This window comes from Pan troglodytes, chromosome 8, assembly GCF_028858775.2.
Source record: "Pan troglodytes isolate AG18354 chromosome 8, NHGRI_mPanTro3-v2.0_pri, whole genome shotgun sequence".
Classification (NCBI taxonomy): domain Eukaryota; kingdom Metazoa; phylum Chordata; class Mammalia; order Primates; family Hominidae; genus Pan; species Pan troglodytes.
This window is the reverse complement of record NC_072406.2, coordinates 118,771,085-118,786,016: the sequence shown is the minus strand read 5'-3', so window position 1 is coordinate 118,786,016 and position 14,932 is coordinate 118,771,085. Positions and strand designations below refer to the sequence as shown.

Sequence of the window (14,932 nt, the reverse complement as noted above, 5' to 3'; positions counted from 1 at the left end):
TTCATGGAAAACTGGTTTTGCACTCCTGGTTTACCCTGTCTTACATCATCTGAGTGTTGTACTATGCTGTTCTGGAGCATCCACAGCATTTAATTATATCTGTTCTAATCTTCCTCTTGGACAAATAAAAGCCAAGAGTCTAGGCCTGATATTTCTTCTAATAGGGGCTGTCTTCTTTAGTCCTATAGAACATTATAAAGTCAAAACTCCTTTTTTTGAAAGCTTTACATGAAATTTTTATGCAAAACCAATCATTTGTTACCATTAGTGCACCTTGAGAGTTTTACTTTGTTGGCAGTAAAGAAAATATCCCATTGCGATCTGCTGTTTTATTTCACCAGCGTTCTGGCTGTTTTTATTCCTGAGTTTCATTTTCACTTTGTCATTTACTCCATCCTATATAAATTTAATCATTGTATCTGTAGGTGTCTGAATGTCTGCTGGCTGAAACTTACAGAACAGAATAAAAGTAATAACAGAGATACATTGGTGATTCCAGAAACTCAAATTGATAAGATTAGAAAGTAATCTTCCTGAGATATGAAAAGAAACATGGGTTCAAACACAAACTTATATTTTTTGACAACTCAGTACAAGAACTATTTTAAACAAAATTCATATAAGATTTATTATCCTTTTTTCTTGAAAACTGTTGATATTTCAGTCAGATAATTTGAATGAGGTTTCTGCACAAACAAGTCCCTTACATTTTCACTTAAATTTTTACTACTAGTGCATTTTGTCTACAAGTGTGACTTTTATATTGAATAATTCTGATTCTGATAATATCCTGGTAGAGATACTGGGTCAGTTGTCTGGCGGGTGTTTGGATAATTTCACATACTTTTTCTATACAACTGAGACGAAGGTCTCAAATGGAGAATGACTAAGAGATGCCAACCTACTTTTTCAAAATCCTCCCAGCTTGACTTGACCTTCTCTCCTGGCTTCATATCCCATTTCTCCTCTTCAGTCTTTTCTGACGACATACTGTGCTGCTCAGCTTTTCTGCTTCTTTTTCTTTGTTATTGCTGTTACTCAGGCTTGAAATATTCTTTAACGTCTTGAACATCTACCTACTGTTCATAGCCTATCCATCTTTGCTTCAGGCACTGTTTTCTTTTTGGAGTCATTCATGATTCAAAGTTCAGCATAGTCTCTCCACCTTCTAGAATCTCATACTATTTTGTCTCTTCATTTTTTATGGCTGTTAAAAGATTCTCTTTTTATGGTAATTAATGGAAGGATCTCATGCCCTCTATATAAATTGTAAGCTCTGTAATGACAAAGACCAAATTAGATTATACCTAAAATGAAGGTGGTCTTTACTAACTTGAAGGCTGTTTTACACTTAGTGGACACTAGATATTAGGGGGACGGAAGATGTTGGGTAGGTATAGATACAATGGGTGGTTGGAGTGGTGCATGGATGTATGGTAAACGGGATGGTTGGTTAGATGGATGGATGATCTGATTCTGAGCTTCAAATGACCATTTTGATTATGTGATTTTGTGGCACTTATTATTTCTCTTTTCAGCCCTATTGCTCGCTACACCTTCACCTGAAGGTCTCTGAGAATCCCTACACATCAGGGATCATTGCCAGCAAAGACACAGCTCCAAGCATCATAGTGGCATCAGGTAAGAAGCCTGCCTGGTTTGCTGGCTGTGGTAAATAGTGTTTATTTTAAGAAGCTAGATATCTGTACTTGGAAGTTTATTTTAAGAAGCTAGATATCTGTACTTGGAACTTAATGAGCAAGCTAAAAATAGTTTTGAAAGGCACCTAAACCATTGGCCCTGAAGCAAGTCTGCAGAAAACCCCTGCACAGACAGAATGCTTGCAGTCAAAATCTTTCTCAGGCAATGCACCTGCCAATATAGTCCATTGTTGCTTTTGCAGAAAGTTCTTTTCACTAATGGCACCGTTCTCTTTCTAGGTAATATAGGTTCTGAATTGTCAGACACTGACATCAGCATGTTTGTCTCTTCAGATGCAGGGAACACCTGGAGACAGGTAAGAAAATACCCTGGGTCAAATCGCTGAAGTTTAAGTAACATAAAAATTGCCCAGCTTGGTTCAAATCTGGGAACTTTTTTCAGCGGTGCTACACATAAATCCTAATGACTGTGAATATGTTTATTTTTCCTTTTTATATAAAAGTCTTAAATCTTGGAGTGTAGCAAATATTTATGGAATTTGATTTTTTATCATTTAATAAAGATGTTCCTTATTCAGAGCTTGCATGTAAGGGTGTTTATAAGTCACAATGAAACCAAATTAAGTCTGACTAAATTTTTCCCACAGATGAAAACCACAATTCCTAAGGGTTTATCATATAGGGAATATGCAGCCTTAAGGGTAGATTACGTATCTAATGCTGAGTTGGCTCCATAAATTCCCCTTGCCTTGAAGTCAGAATAGGAAGGAATGCAGATATAGAAATGGCCATTACCCAGGTGGTGTTCTGAGATGTTTAAATCTCATGTGCAAAAGACAGAGTAATAACCATCAGGATGCATATGTTAGAGAAAGTAGAAATGGAATACTTTAAACCAGTGTGTTTAGCTTAAGTGCTTCCTGCCTTTCTTCTGAATGAAAATTAGATACCCATAGCTTACAAAACAGGCATTTAATGAGGTTTAGCAATCTTAACAAGATATGCACCTAATGCATGGTTGTTATACTTCAATAAATATGTTTTAATAACCTACTGACGTTTAATTATGATACAATAACTAGCACTGTAAATTGAAATCTAATGCACAGGTAATCACACTTAGCGATGAGAGCACTCTCCTTTAAATTTTAGACAGAGGTGTCCACATTATATTCCAAATGCCATTTCTTAGCTTCAGACCCTTTATAGATCCTCAGTGGGATTCTGATATTTTGAGCGGAGGAGGAAGGGAATAAATTTGCATAAGAAACTCCATAGCAATTGATCTTGGAGGTATGTAGAAACCTGGACTATTCTAAGTAAACTTCCTCTGGAGAATAGAGAGCCAGGATCCCATTTTCTTCTTTCCAACACCCCAAGCAAGGCAAAGAAGTCTTTACTTCTATAGTCTTGGGTTGCATCTTGGGTATAAGAAATAAACAAATTGGAAGAAGATTGTCTGTAATGTAACTCCAGGCAAGGCTACACTAATAATCTGACGAGAAAACAGCATGCATCTTATACAGAAAGGATCTAGAGATTGTTTCCATTATGTCTCCATTTGACTTCAAATTTCTTTCTCTACATTTGGAGAAAGACCAAATGACACATGTACCCAAAGATGACAACAGAACTCACCATGATTTTGGTGGAACATCTATTAATTAAACAAGAACAGTTTTCTTTGATAACAGTTGGAAACTTCAAAATAATAAGATCTGGAAAGGGCACTGTAATGCAGCAAGTCCAAGCTCTATCCATTACTGTATGCATGATCTCAGGCAAGTTACCACATCTCTCTAAACCTTAGATTTCTTATTTATGAAAATGAGACTGTTGGAGTAAATGATTTCTAAGGTTCCCTCTGTCTAGAGATGTGTAATATATGACAGTTAAGCAATATTCTGACATCATCATAACTGGGAATCAATAGAAATTATCATGAAAATGAAGGAATCTAAGCATGAACCCATAAATATTCATTGTTCAAATTTATTTTATACACACCTAATATTATTTTGTATAACACCAATGGTACAATAGCCCATGTTGGGAAGAACTGTTCTATAGCTTTATTTTCCCAAAGATTTAGGGGAACCTATTTTTATCATGAGAAGGATTTTTGTTCTCATGTGAAGACTGATTCTCTGAAGCCTGGGTATGTGTGGATGTGGATGTGTGTCCATGTATGTGTTTTCCTCATCCAGATCTTTGAAGAAGAACACAGTGTTTTGTACCTGGATCAAGGTGGAGTCCTGGTTGCTATGAAACACACATCTCTCCCAATTCGACATCTTTGGTAAGGGCACATGCTGCCTGTGAAATCTGCACCTGATGGTCCTGAACTGCTAAGATCAGTCTAGGAGTCAGGCTATTAAACCGTGTCTGTTTTTGTAGTAAATCTGTTACCAAAATGCTGAGGTTTGGTTCAGGTCCTGTTACTCTCCACACAAAAAGCCAATCCACTGAGACAACAAATATTGCCAGGGAAGAAAGCTTTAACTGGGTGCTGCAGCCAAGGATATGGGCAATCAGTCCCAAGTCCATCTCTCTGATGACTAAAAATAGGGGTTTATATAGAGGGAAGAAATGTAACCAGGTGTAAGGAAACAGGAATTAGGGAGGGGTAAAGAAGAGGAGGTGAGGAGGAGGAAGTGGTCAACAGGAAGCAAGTTGTCAATTAGGCAATCATGATGGGTAAGTAGTCTGGCTTCTCATTGTCCAGATGTCTTTATCTGGTAAGTTTCAGCTCCTTGATACTACCTGGGAGGCCTGATGGTTGGTTTCCTGAGAGAAGAACTCAGATAAGACAAATGTAACTTTCTCAAGTTTTAAGACAAGGAGGATCAATTTCTGTGTTTATTCAAAGAAACCATAAACATCAGTTCTATGGGACAGTTGGGCCAGTTTCAGAATGTCAAGGTCTACTAGAGCAGTGGAGGTAGGAAAGAGAGAGAGACACAGACAGAGAGAGAGAGAGGGAGAGTTTTACTCCATGAGAGAGAAATTGCATTATACTTTGCAAATGTGATAATACTTTCACCCTCACACCCTCACCAGTATATTATTCTCTCAGCACGATTACAGGTAGAACAATGTTCGTGATCAGGTATAGTCTCTGAATAGCTTGACTTCTTGCAGTCACCTTTCCCAAATAACATCTCCTGGAGCTTAATATCCATATCCATTTTTGCATTCCACACAGAGATGATCAGCGCATGACAGTTCTGCTCCAGTCTCATTTCTCCTGATCTTGCTTTCTTATTTTTCTTTTTTGAGGTGATATTCCACAATTCTGCCTGTGCATGTCCCACAGATGGATGTATAAGGACTAACTCCCAGAGGAGTTATCAATAGGCTCTTTTAACTGTGTTTTTGAAAGTGGTTCTCTCCATATATGAGTTTGTCCAAAATCAAAAGCCTGGTTTTCCTTCTACTGTTAGTTAGTTTGATGACTGAAGGGAAAGCTGCAAAAGAGAGAAAAAAAAAAGGCTAAGCTTGGGCAAGGGCATTCATAAAGAAATGCAGAGGAAAGAAAAGGTCCTGGGTGGCCATCTTAGTTCATTTGGCCTGCTATAACAAAATACCATAAACTGGGTGGCTTATAAACAACGGAAATTAATTTCTTGTAGTTCTGGAGGTTGAGATGTTCAGTATCAAAATGCTGGCAGATTCAGTGTCTGATGAGGGTTCCACTTTTGGGTTTATAGATAGCACCATTTTGCTGTATCCTCACGTGGTGGAAGGGCAAGGCACTTCTCTGAGGCCTCTTTTAAAAGATCACTAATTCCTTTCATGGGTGGTCCGCCCTTAGGATCTAATCACCTCCCAAGGTCTCCACCTTCTAATATCATCACATTGGTGATTAGATATTCAACATTTGAATTTTAGAGAGGACTCAAGCATTTAGACCATTCCAGTGACCATCAGGACTGAAGAATTATCTTCTCTTGCTTTCAAGAGCCTATCCTGTACTCATTCATTCAGTAAGGTCAACCAGGATTTATAGTTGTAAGAAGGACACACTGAGGACTTGGTCACTTAGAGATGGGTTGGTTGAAATCTAAGTAAGTCTTACAAGGTCATCGCTCTTCAGGATCACCTGTAAGACTTGTTAGACAGGAGAGAGATTTTGGACAGGGTCAAGAGCTTGAGGTCTAAGATATAATAAAATATCCAAACTTTCAACAATTTTATAAAAGACTTATAGTTATTCTCATTTAATGTAGCTGTAGCTCTCCTTTTATTGATGTTTTAATACATCTGTGTCCCGGTGGCTTGGCTAACTGTATTTCTACTTTCTGATATAATTAAGAATACTTATTCATATGAAAGGCTCATTTTGACAAAGTCTCAGCTATTTTTAAAATGTATTATCTCTGGGTTGAGAGTATCTTTCCTTTGAAATGACATATTTTTTTCCTTTGGAGATCTGATGACTGATATTTTTTATATCATTAGGTTGAGTTTTGATGAAGGGAGATCTTGGAGCAAATACAGTTTCACATCTATTCCACTTTTTGTGGATGGGGTTCTGGGTGAGCCTGGAGAAGAGACTCTCATCATGACGTAAGTTGAAAAGTATGATGTGGTCCAGCCTTCATAGAAAAGAGTAATCCACAAAAATGTTTTATAGCTAAGCCTGTTTGATTTGCAGCTGTTAGGTTCAAGGTTGTTGCATCTTACTGCAAGAGTGTACAGCAAATAGGGAAGAAAAATGTGGGCAGCTATTTTCTTGGTTCTCTGATAGTTTTTAGGAGACCCAGACTGAGGCGCTTAGAGAAATTAGAAGTGACGATTTCAGTAGGAAATAAAGCTGTACATTTAAAACTTCAGTAATAAAGAACCTGGATATGTAGAAAATCTCAGGTATATAGGAATGAGTTCGCTTTAAGTCAGAACATGGTTTCATCAAAATGCCACAAAGCATTGTATTTTTCCCTGGCTCTTTACCTAACCCAATTGTGAGGCATATTAGGAAAATCATGAGAACAGTCTATTATTGTGAAATTGCATTTACACTCATTTTTTGTCTGGAATGTGATGATCATTAATTTGTGAAAGATTAATGACGCTGCCTATGGGTTTCAATACATGGACTTTGAATTTCAAGTATGAAACTGTGATAGTTCCTTCCTTTGGAAAACTGGACATGGAAAATAGAAAGGGAAGGTTATAAAGTAGTTGATCTGGTCATCAATGAAAACTTTCAAGCCAAAGTCAATACTTGGTAAGTTAATTCTCTCCCCTACCACTACTACTTTTTTTTTTTTTTTTTTTTTTTTTGAGACGGAGTCTTACTCTGTCACCCAGGCTGGAGTGCAGTGGCATGATCTTGGCTCATTGCAGGCTTCGCCTCCTGGGTTCATGCCATTCTCCTGCCTTAGCCTCCTGAGTAGCTAGGACTACAGGTGCCTGCCACCACGCCCAGATAATTTTTTTATAATTTTGTTTTTTTTTTTTTTTAGTAGAGACAGAGTTTCACCATGTTAGCCAGGATGGTCTTGATCTCCTGACCTTGTGATCCACCTGCCTCGGCCTCCCAAAGTACTGGGATTACAGGTGTGAGCCACCACGCCTGGCCTACTACTTCTACTTTTTAATGGTAGAAAACAACAATAAAAATCTAATATGCCTAATAGCTACACTTTTCTCAATGAGAAACATAGCTAAATTAGCAATGCATTCCATTCTTCAATTTTTATATTTTCAAAACAGATTTTAAAAAACTGACCCAACAGGCCACTTCATGGCTTTTCTTCAAACCTATGGTTGGTAATTCAAACATCTCAGTAAATACTTAAGTCTCTCTGAGTAAAGAGAGTAGAATGTACAGTGTAGGAAACCATTATTAGTACTTGGTTCTGCTGATCACTTTCAGTAGGGGCTGGTGGGAAAGTAAAATAGCATGGAAACCATGGGAACTATGTACATTAGCAAGATAACCTAGAAGTCTAATCTTGGACCACATAGAATACAGCATTTATGATTGTTTTTCTCAACCATATTTTCTCAACCAATCCTGTGGCACAATATGTACAAGTGGGCTCTTGAATTAAATACTCTGGGTCTGGTTCTACCTGTTATTATGACTTGATTTTGTTTTTGCAATGTTAACAAAACTCATTGAATCTCATATTATCTATCTGTGAAGTGGATCCAGTAATAGTACCCTCCTCGGCCAAGCGCGGTGGCTCACGCCTGTAATCCAGCACTTTGGGAGGCCAAGGCGGGCGGATCATGAGGTCAGGAGATCAAGACCATCCTGGCCAACATGGTGGAACTCCATCTCTACTAAAAATAGAAAAAATTAGCTTGGTGTGGTGGCTCGTGCCTGTAATCCCAGCTAGTCGGGAGGCTGAGGCAGGAGAATTGCTTGAAACAGGGAGTCAGGGGTTGTAGTGAGCCGAGATTGCACCACTGCACTCCAGCCTGGTGACAGAGCGAGACTTCGTCTCAAAAAAAAAAAAAAAACCCTCTTCATGAATGCGTTTTGAGGATTAAATGATATGATTCATGTAATGTGCTTAGCACAGGGTGAACACTCCACAAATGCTCTCTCTTGTTATTACTCATTACATTGTTATCATTGTAATTATTTTTATCACCATGAACTCTGTAGAGTGTTTGGACACTTCAGCCACCGCTCTGAATGGCAGCTGGTCAAAGTAGATTACAAGTCCATTTTTGATAGACGGTGTGCCGAAGAGGACTACAGACCCTGGCAGCTGCACAGCCAGGTAGGAGGAAAAGAACTGAGACTAAGGCCTGGGCAGGAAGCCTGAGTGGTGTTGGGGGAAAGCTAGTTGCTAAGGTATAGGAACTAGGATGCTCTAGGCCAAAATGTCCATCAACTGTTTTCTTACACATTTGTGTTCCACAGCAGTGAACAAACTCACCATTAGTAGCTTGTTGTGAAGTCATTTATGTTTTTATTGTGCTAGGATATAATGAGATAAAATTCGAATGTGCTTGGCTTAGGCTTACAACTCAAAATGAAATACCAATTCAGCACTCAGATCCAAACATAATTCATCTGAGAATGTCATATGGTTGCATGGTGGGGGCAGGTATGAGGAAGATATCTTCAATTTTATCTAGCAATGCAAGCAGAGACATAAAATAACAAAATTATGCTGGGTGAGTGTTGCCGGAGAAATCCTTCTTCCCCTTTGCCTTGATTCCTTGGAACTATATAGTACTTTTTGCCTCCTTGCAAGGTACTTCTGGTATGAGAATGCAGAATTATTAATAGGAAACTTTCCTTTGTCCTGGCCTCTCACATATCCAGCTTATATCAAAATGCTTGGCTGGAAGTGTCTCTCCATTGATTTCCCAAGGTACAAGTCGTTCCGCAGATCTCTCAAAGGATTTGGTAGAAGTACCTGCTGCAAAGCCATCACCATATTCAGGCAGAAAAACGTCATATACCTCAAACCTAGACTAAGTAATATATTTAAATGTAGGTGTATAATGAAGCCAGTTAAAGTGAGTTTGCTCAAGAAAGACGGTGTACAGTAGATAAAGCAAAATTCTACTCTGATCTTTCAGAAACACAAAAGGAGGAATGTCTGATAGTGGGCCCTGCATTAGCTGGAAACACCCACCCTATTCAGAGGCTTAACAATAGAATCGTTCATTTACATTGCTGATATTTTCTCCTTTGGGATGCACAAGCATTGTGATATTCAAAGCTTTTATTTATTTTGTGGGAAAACACTGAATTTAGCTCTCTCGCTTGTCTGGTAGAGGAACATTAAAATCTGTGCTGTAAAGTTGTGTGGGCAGAGGCATAATAAATCGAGGCAAAATGGATCTTTATATTTCTTAGCAATGCTCCTCTTTCATGCCCTCATAAATGACCAACTGTATACATCTTTTATTATAGGGGAATTGAACTTAATTACTGCAGATTTACTGGCAATACACTAGGTACAGGCTGAGTCTGTGTGTCCTTCATAGCACTGCACCCAACGCTTTGCCAAATAAAGGCTTGATAAGTGCACACAAAATTAAGGATGTTGTTTGATAATCTTCAATGATTGTTAGGATTGCCTTTATAGTCAGGTTGTATAATAGGGCTCTAGACCGCAAAAGGAAAATGTTGTTAGCACAAAGAGGGCTACCAAAGTTTACATTACACTAAGATGTGCAAATGTCTCCCTAAATGTCACTCATGTGGAGCAGAGAAAGTCCAAGCTATGTGCCCAAGTATCTGTGATCCTTCTCTGCTTACAGGGGGAAGCATGTATCATGGGAGCAAAAAGGATATATAAGAAGCGAAAATCAGAGCGGAAGTGTATGCAAGGAAAATATGCAGGAGCTATGGAATCTGAACCCTGTGTCTGCACTGAGGCTGATTTTGATTGGTGAGCTTGTGCAATTATCTCCTGGAGCCATTTGGTGTATCAAATCCACATGGGCCTGAATGAAAGCTTAGAATTGAAATAATAGTAACATACATAGGGCTAAGTGGCCAGCTTCATATTCTTATAAAATTACCTCATAGTTTACTAGCTATGTGTATGTGTATGTGGGATAATCAAGAGTTTCTTTAGACTGAAAGAGGACTCGGAAGATGGCTGGTAATTATCTTCATTACCGGCAGATTTGGCCGGGCATGGTGGCTCATGCCTGTAATGCCAGCACTTCGGGAGGCTGAGTGGGGCAGATCACTTGAGGTCAGGAGTTTGGGACCAGCCTGGGAAACATGGTAAAACCCCGTCCCTACTAAAAATAGAAAAATTAGCTGGGCATAGTGGTGGGCACCTGTAATCCCAGCTGCTCGGGAGGCTGAAGCAGGAGAATCACTTGAACCCAGGAGGTAGAGATTGCAATGAGCCACGATCGCGCCACTGCACTCCAGCATGGGCGTCAGAGTGAGACTATCTCAAAAAAAAAAAAAAAAAAAAAAAAAAAAAAAGGCAGATTCTTTCTGTGCTGCTTCAAACAGCAACACTGGAAACACTAAGTGGACTTTTTAGGGAGCAAACAAACATCTATGCTCAAGATGAAAGCTTTCTAGAATCTAGGATTTCCTGTAGTGGAATAATAGCCTTTTAAGGCAGTAAATTTTCTGTCCCTGCAAGTTTTCGATTCGTAGTTAGCTGACCATAGCTTATGAGATTCATGGAAGATGTTGCTGAACTCAGAGCAAGGATGGATTCAATGGCATTGCAAATCTGTAACTCGGTGAACGTAGTGATAAAGGAGACTTTTTGCTTTACCAGGATTAAGCTAATTTAAACTGGAAAAGTACTGAGACATTTAGAGGTTAAACTAAACTCAGAGTGCCATAAAGTCCTTCTTGAGACATTTGCTCAGCAGAAAGCTAGCTTGTGGGCACTGTGAAGCCCTTGGCTTGTTGTCAATGTTAATTGTTCAGGTAAGGCTTACAAAGTATTGAGGACAAGTAGGTGGTAACTCCCTTGATATTTTCCATCTCATTTTCCATTGTTTTCTTCCCTCTTCTTTTGTTTTTCATGTATTCGTTTATTTGTTTTTAATTTAGAAAACACAATCGCTAAATATGTACATATGTGTTAAAAAATTAAAACTTGACCCGCATAAGAACTAAAGTCATTTTTCAACAATTTATTTCTAGCTGTATAGCAACCTCAGGTTACATATTGAATCATTAAAATATCAGTGACTGAACTGAGATACTGTGTACATACACATCACATATCTTAGAAAAGTTAAGCCTTCTCTTATGGTAGACATCTGGAGATATTCTCTGAATAAATAGTACTAAGAAGGTCTGACAAGAGTGGCAGCCAGCCGTCAGACCAGTAACCCACAGCTGTATCCCCTTGTTGGTGAGGACGCCAAGCCAAGAGCGAATGAAGTATCTCTTTGGGCTCAGCCAGAGGGCAACAGAGCTTCAGTTACATTGGAGCTCAAATCTTCAGGGAGCTCAAATCATCGAAATCTTCAGGGGCCTCCCCAGTGTGACTTCTGTTTTAGTCAGTGCAATATTATTACAATGACAAAAATATTTTATCTCTGTACTACCCTTTGGGACTAACATCCTGAAATGCATTCACAGGGAAAACTACCCTGAGATTTTAAGTCATTCATTGCATCCCTCTTTCTGAAGCCACTGCTGCTTCTTCGTTTACTGTACTCAAGGAAGATTTGCAAAGGAAGTTAGCATCTTACATTAGTGGTTTAGCTTTTGCCTTAAGAAACAGCCATTCTTTAGCAGGAGGCAAATTTATTCTCTGGTAGAAAACCAAAGAGAAAAAAAAAATGAGATGAGATGAGATGTCCCAATGTCCTGATTTCTCCTCGAAACATTTGCTTCTCTGGGAATCTTTTCTACAGGCTTCAAAGTAAGCCAGTCTTTTGTTGTTGTTGTCATTTTTCTTTTTCAATTGTAAGCTAGTCCAGAATGAAAGGAATACCAGATAAGGAAGGCAATTAGATTTCTCCTGTCCCGTATCTCTCGTGCCCCTTAGTCTTGGCCCAATCCCTGCATTCATTTGTGATTGGAATCGGCTACTCATCCCATCAGCTGAAATGCATTCTGAGAAGTGGGAAATGAATCGTGAAGGAGTTCATTGTAAGGTTTTCTGGTCCAGTGGGATTTCTGTCACTGCATGATTTCTGAAAATGTTTGGGAAGGCTCATCACAACCTTGTTGGGTTTCTACCAGTAGCTGGAGTTTCGGTGATTACACCTGGCTGTAGTGTAATGAAAGGTGATTGTCACTGAGTGTTTCTCCTTGGTTTGGCCCTCTCCTGGACAGTCCCCCAAATGACCTTGCCTGTCCCTCTCCAGCATTTGTAAAGTAACTTCCTGAAGCAAACACTGGTTGTCCTATAGGCAGCAATTCTGAAGTCTTCCTACCCATGCTGCATTGAACCAGCACCAAATCCTGCTGGTATGTGCAAAATTCTAAGTACCAGCTGCCTGGTGACAGGCCCCTGAGCTGAGCCTATTTCTCCCTTACTGACCCTTGTGTGCCAGCATCTCACCTCCATTACACAGATGGGCCAGTTCATACTAATGCTTGCCGATTGCTGCCTGCAATTTGTCTGTGCATGTGGAGGTGCAATTTGTTGTCATTCTCTGTGCCCAGGTTCATCTGCCAGAAGCCAAGAATATCAGGCAACTCAGAGGCTCCTGGAAGCATGAATGAGAGGAGGCTGAGAGGGAAGTCTTTGGCTCTTTCCAAAGTAGAGAGAGGATTTAAAACAGTTAGTCCCAAGTGGCAGCGCTAACTGCCTAGTGTGAAACATTTCCTTAGGGGAATGCTCGAGACACTCCTGAAGGACATTTCCTTTTTGGCTGTAACTTTGAAGCATATGGAGTGTACACAGAGACCTGGCTCAGCTCTCCTTGGTAGATCCAGATGTCTTGGAAGAGCATCCCAAAGACATCACCAGTAATGAGGACTGTGCCACATGTGGCCGTGTTAAACTCTGCGATGAATTTCTCACCAAGGGTTGAGTTCCACCACACCCGTTTTCTCATTACAGCTTTCTCTGGGCCCAGCCACCTGTATTGTGTATCGTTCTAATGAGAACACAATCTACTCTCTCAGCTTGAGAGTGTTTAAATGGAATGACCAGTTGTGTAGGATATTTTCCTGAATAATTGATAGATATTCTATGAAAAAAGTTCTATTTTTGAGAAGTCATTGATTCAGGGAATGCTTGTGTTTTTTTTGTTTGTTTGTTTTTATTTTTGTTTGTTATGACTAATTGATTAGTGTAGAACTTGGCTGTGGACTGACGTAGAATTGTTTTCAGTAATTTTGCCACCTTAGTGAAAGGTTTTTCTCGGCTCTTTCCTAACAGCGACTATGGTTATGAGCGACACAGCAATGGCCAGTGCCTGCCGGCATTTTGGTTCAATCCATCCTCTCTGTCAAAGGATTGCAGCTTGGGACAGAGTTACCTCAATAGTACTGGGTAAGTGTCTGGAGTAGTGACCTTGAGAGGCCAACCTTTGCTGCCTTTCAGCACGTGTTATACTGACAGAATTACTTCTGATCAAGGACCAAGCGTATTTCCTTACAGCACAATGTAATTGCTTTTGTTCATTTTAACAATGAAGCACAACTTTGCACTAATAGTGCAAGTTTCATGTGAGAATAAGATTCCAGTTGCAAATTTAAAACAGAGAAATGTTTCTTGATTGAAGATCACAATGATGATATTAAAAGTGTCTTCATTTTCTCGACACTTTGTTTTCAAGCTATTTAATCCTGTGAAGTTACCTTTTACCCTCATTGTATCCATGATGAGAAAGGCCAAATAGATATTTAATATTTGCATTTCCTGTTTTATAGATGTGGAACCTGGAATCACAAAAGGAACTCACTGACTTTTCAAAAGTATACTAGTGTTAATACGAATGTATTTTGCTTTCTCTTTATGTTCAGTCTTGACACATTTAAACATGCATTCTGACCTTTGTAAATCCAGAATCACATTCTGAAATTTGGTGTTTAATATTCTGTGTCATGGGGCTTATGCAATATTATTTAAGAAATACTATAATAAGGAAAAAAAATCATAAATTTGTCTCAAATGTAGTAGGTATCTATAAACTTTAAAATAGTGTGTAGAACCTATTTAAATTCTGATTCAAACAAATGATCTGTAAAAAGGCACTTTTGAGCCATTGAGGAAAATTGAACATATACTAATTCAGGTAATGTATTAGTTAGGGCTTTCCAGAGAAACAAAACCAATAGGATGTATATTTATTTAGAAAGAGATTTATTGGCCAGGAGCAGTGGCTCACGCCTGTAGTCCCAGCACTGCACTTTGGGAGGCTAAGGCGGGCGGATCACTTGAGGTCAGGAGTGTGAGAGCAGCCTGGCCAACATGGTGAAACCCCATCTCTACTAAAAATACAAAAAAAAAAAAAATTAACTGCACATGGTGGTGTGCACCTGTAGTCTCAGACACTCAGGAGGCTGAGGCAGGAAAATCACTTGAACCCAGGAGGCAGAGGTTGCAGTGAGCCGGGATCGCACCACTGCACTCCAGCCTGGGTGACCGAGTAAGACTCTGTCTCAAGAAAAAAAAAAAAAAAAGAGAGAGATTTATTGTAAGGAATTGGCTCATTCGATTATGGAGGTAGGTGGGTCCCAAGATCTGCAGGGTAAGTCAGCAAGCTGGAGACCCAGGAAAGCTGACAGTGTAGTTGTAGTTCGAATCTGAAGGCCTGAAACCATAGAACCAATGTTGTAGTTCTAGTCCAAAGGCCAGCAGACCTGAGACCCAGGAAGAGCCTATCTTTCGGTTCAAGACCGA

At 39.4% G+C, this 14,932-nt stretch overlaps 1 protein-coding gene across 6 annotated transcripts in view; it reads left to right on the top strand.

Moving 5' to 3' along the window:
• Window positions 1-14,932, top strand: part of SORCS1 (sortilin related VPS10 domain containing receptor 1) — a 590,109-nt gene that overhangs the window by 482,782 nt on the left and 92,395 nt on the right. For all 6 annotated transcript variants that reach the window (XM_024346619.3, XM_009459224.5, XM_003951748.5 and 3 more), the window contains exons 11-17: window positions 1,539-1,641; window positions 1,941-2,017; window positions 3,869-3,960; window positions 6,123-6,230; window positions 8,284-8,401; window positions 9,900-10,030; window positions 13,466-13,579. In XM_024346619.3, coding sequence (XP_024202387.3) covers window positions 1,539-1,641; window positions 1,941-2,017; window positions 3,869-3,960; window positions 6,123-6,230; window positions 8,284-8,401; window positions 9,900-10,030; window positions 13,466-13,579 — 743 coding nt within the window. The remainder of the gene's footprint in view (window positions 1-1,538; window positions 1,642-1,940; window positions 2,018-3,868; window positions 3,961-6,122; window positions 6,231-8,283; window positions 8,402-9,899; window positions 10,031-13,465; window positions 13,580-14,932) is intronic.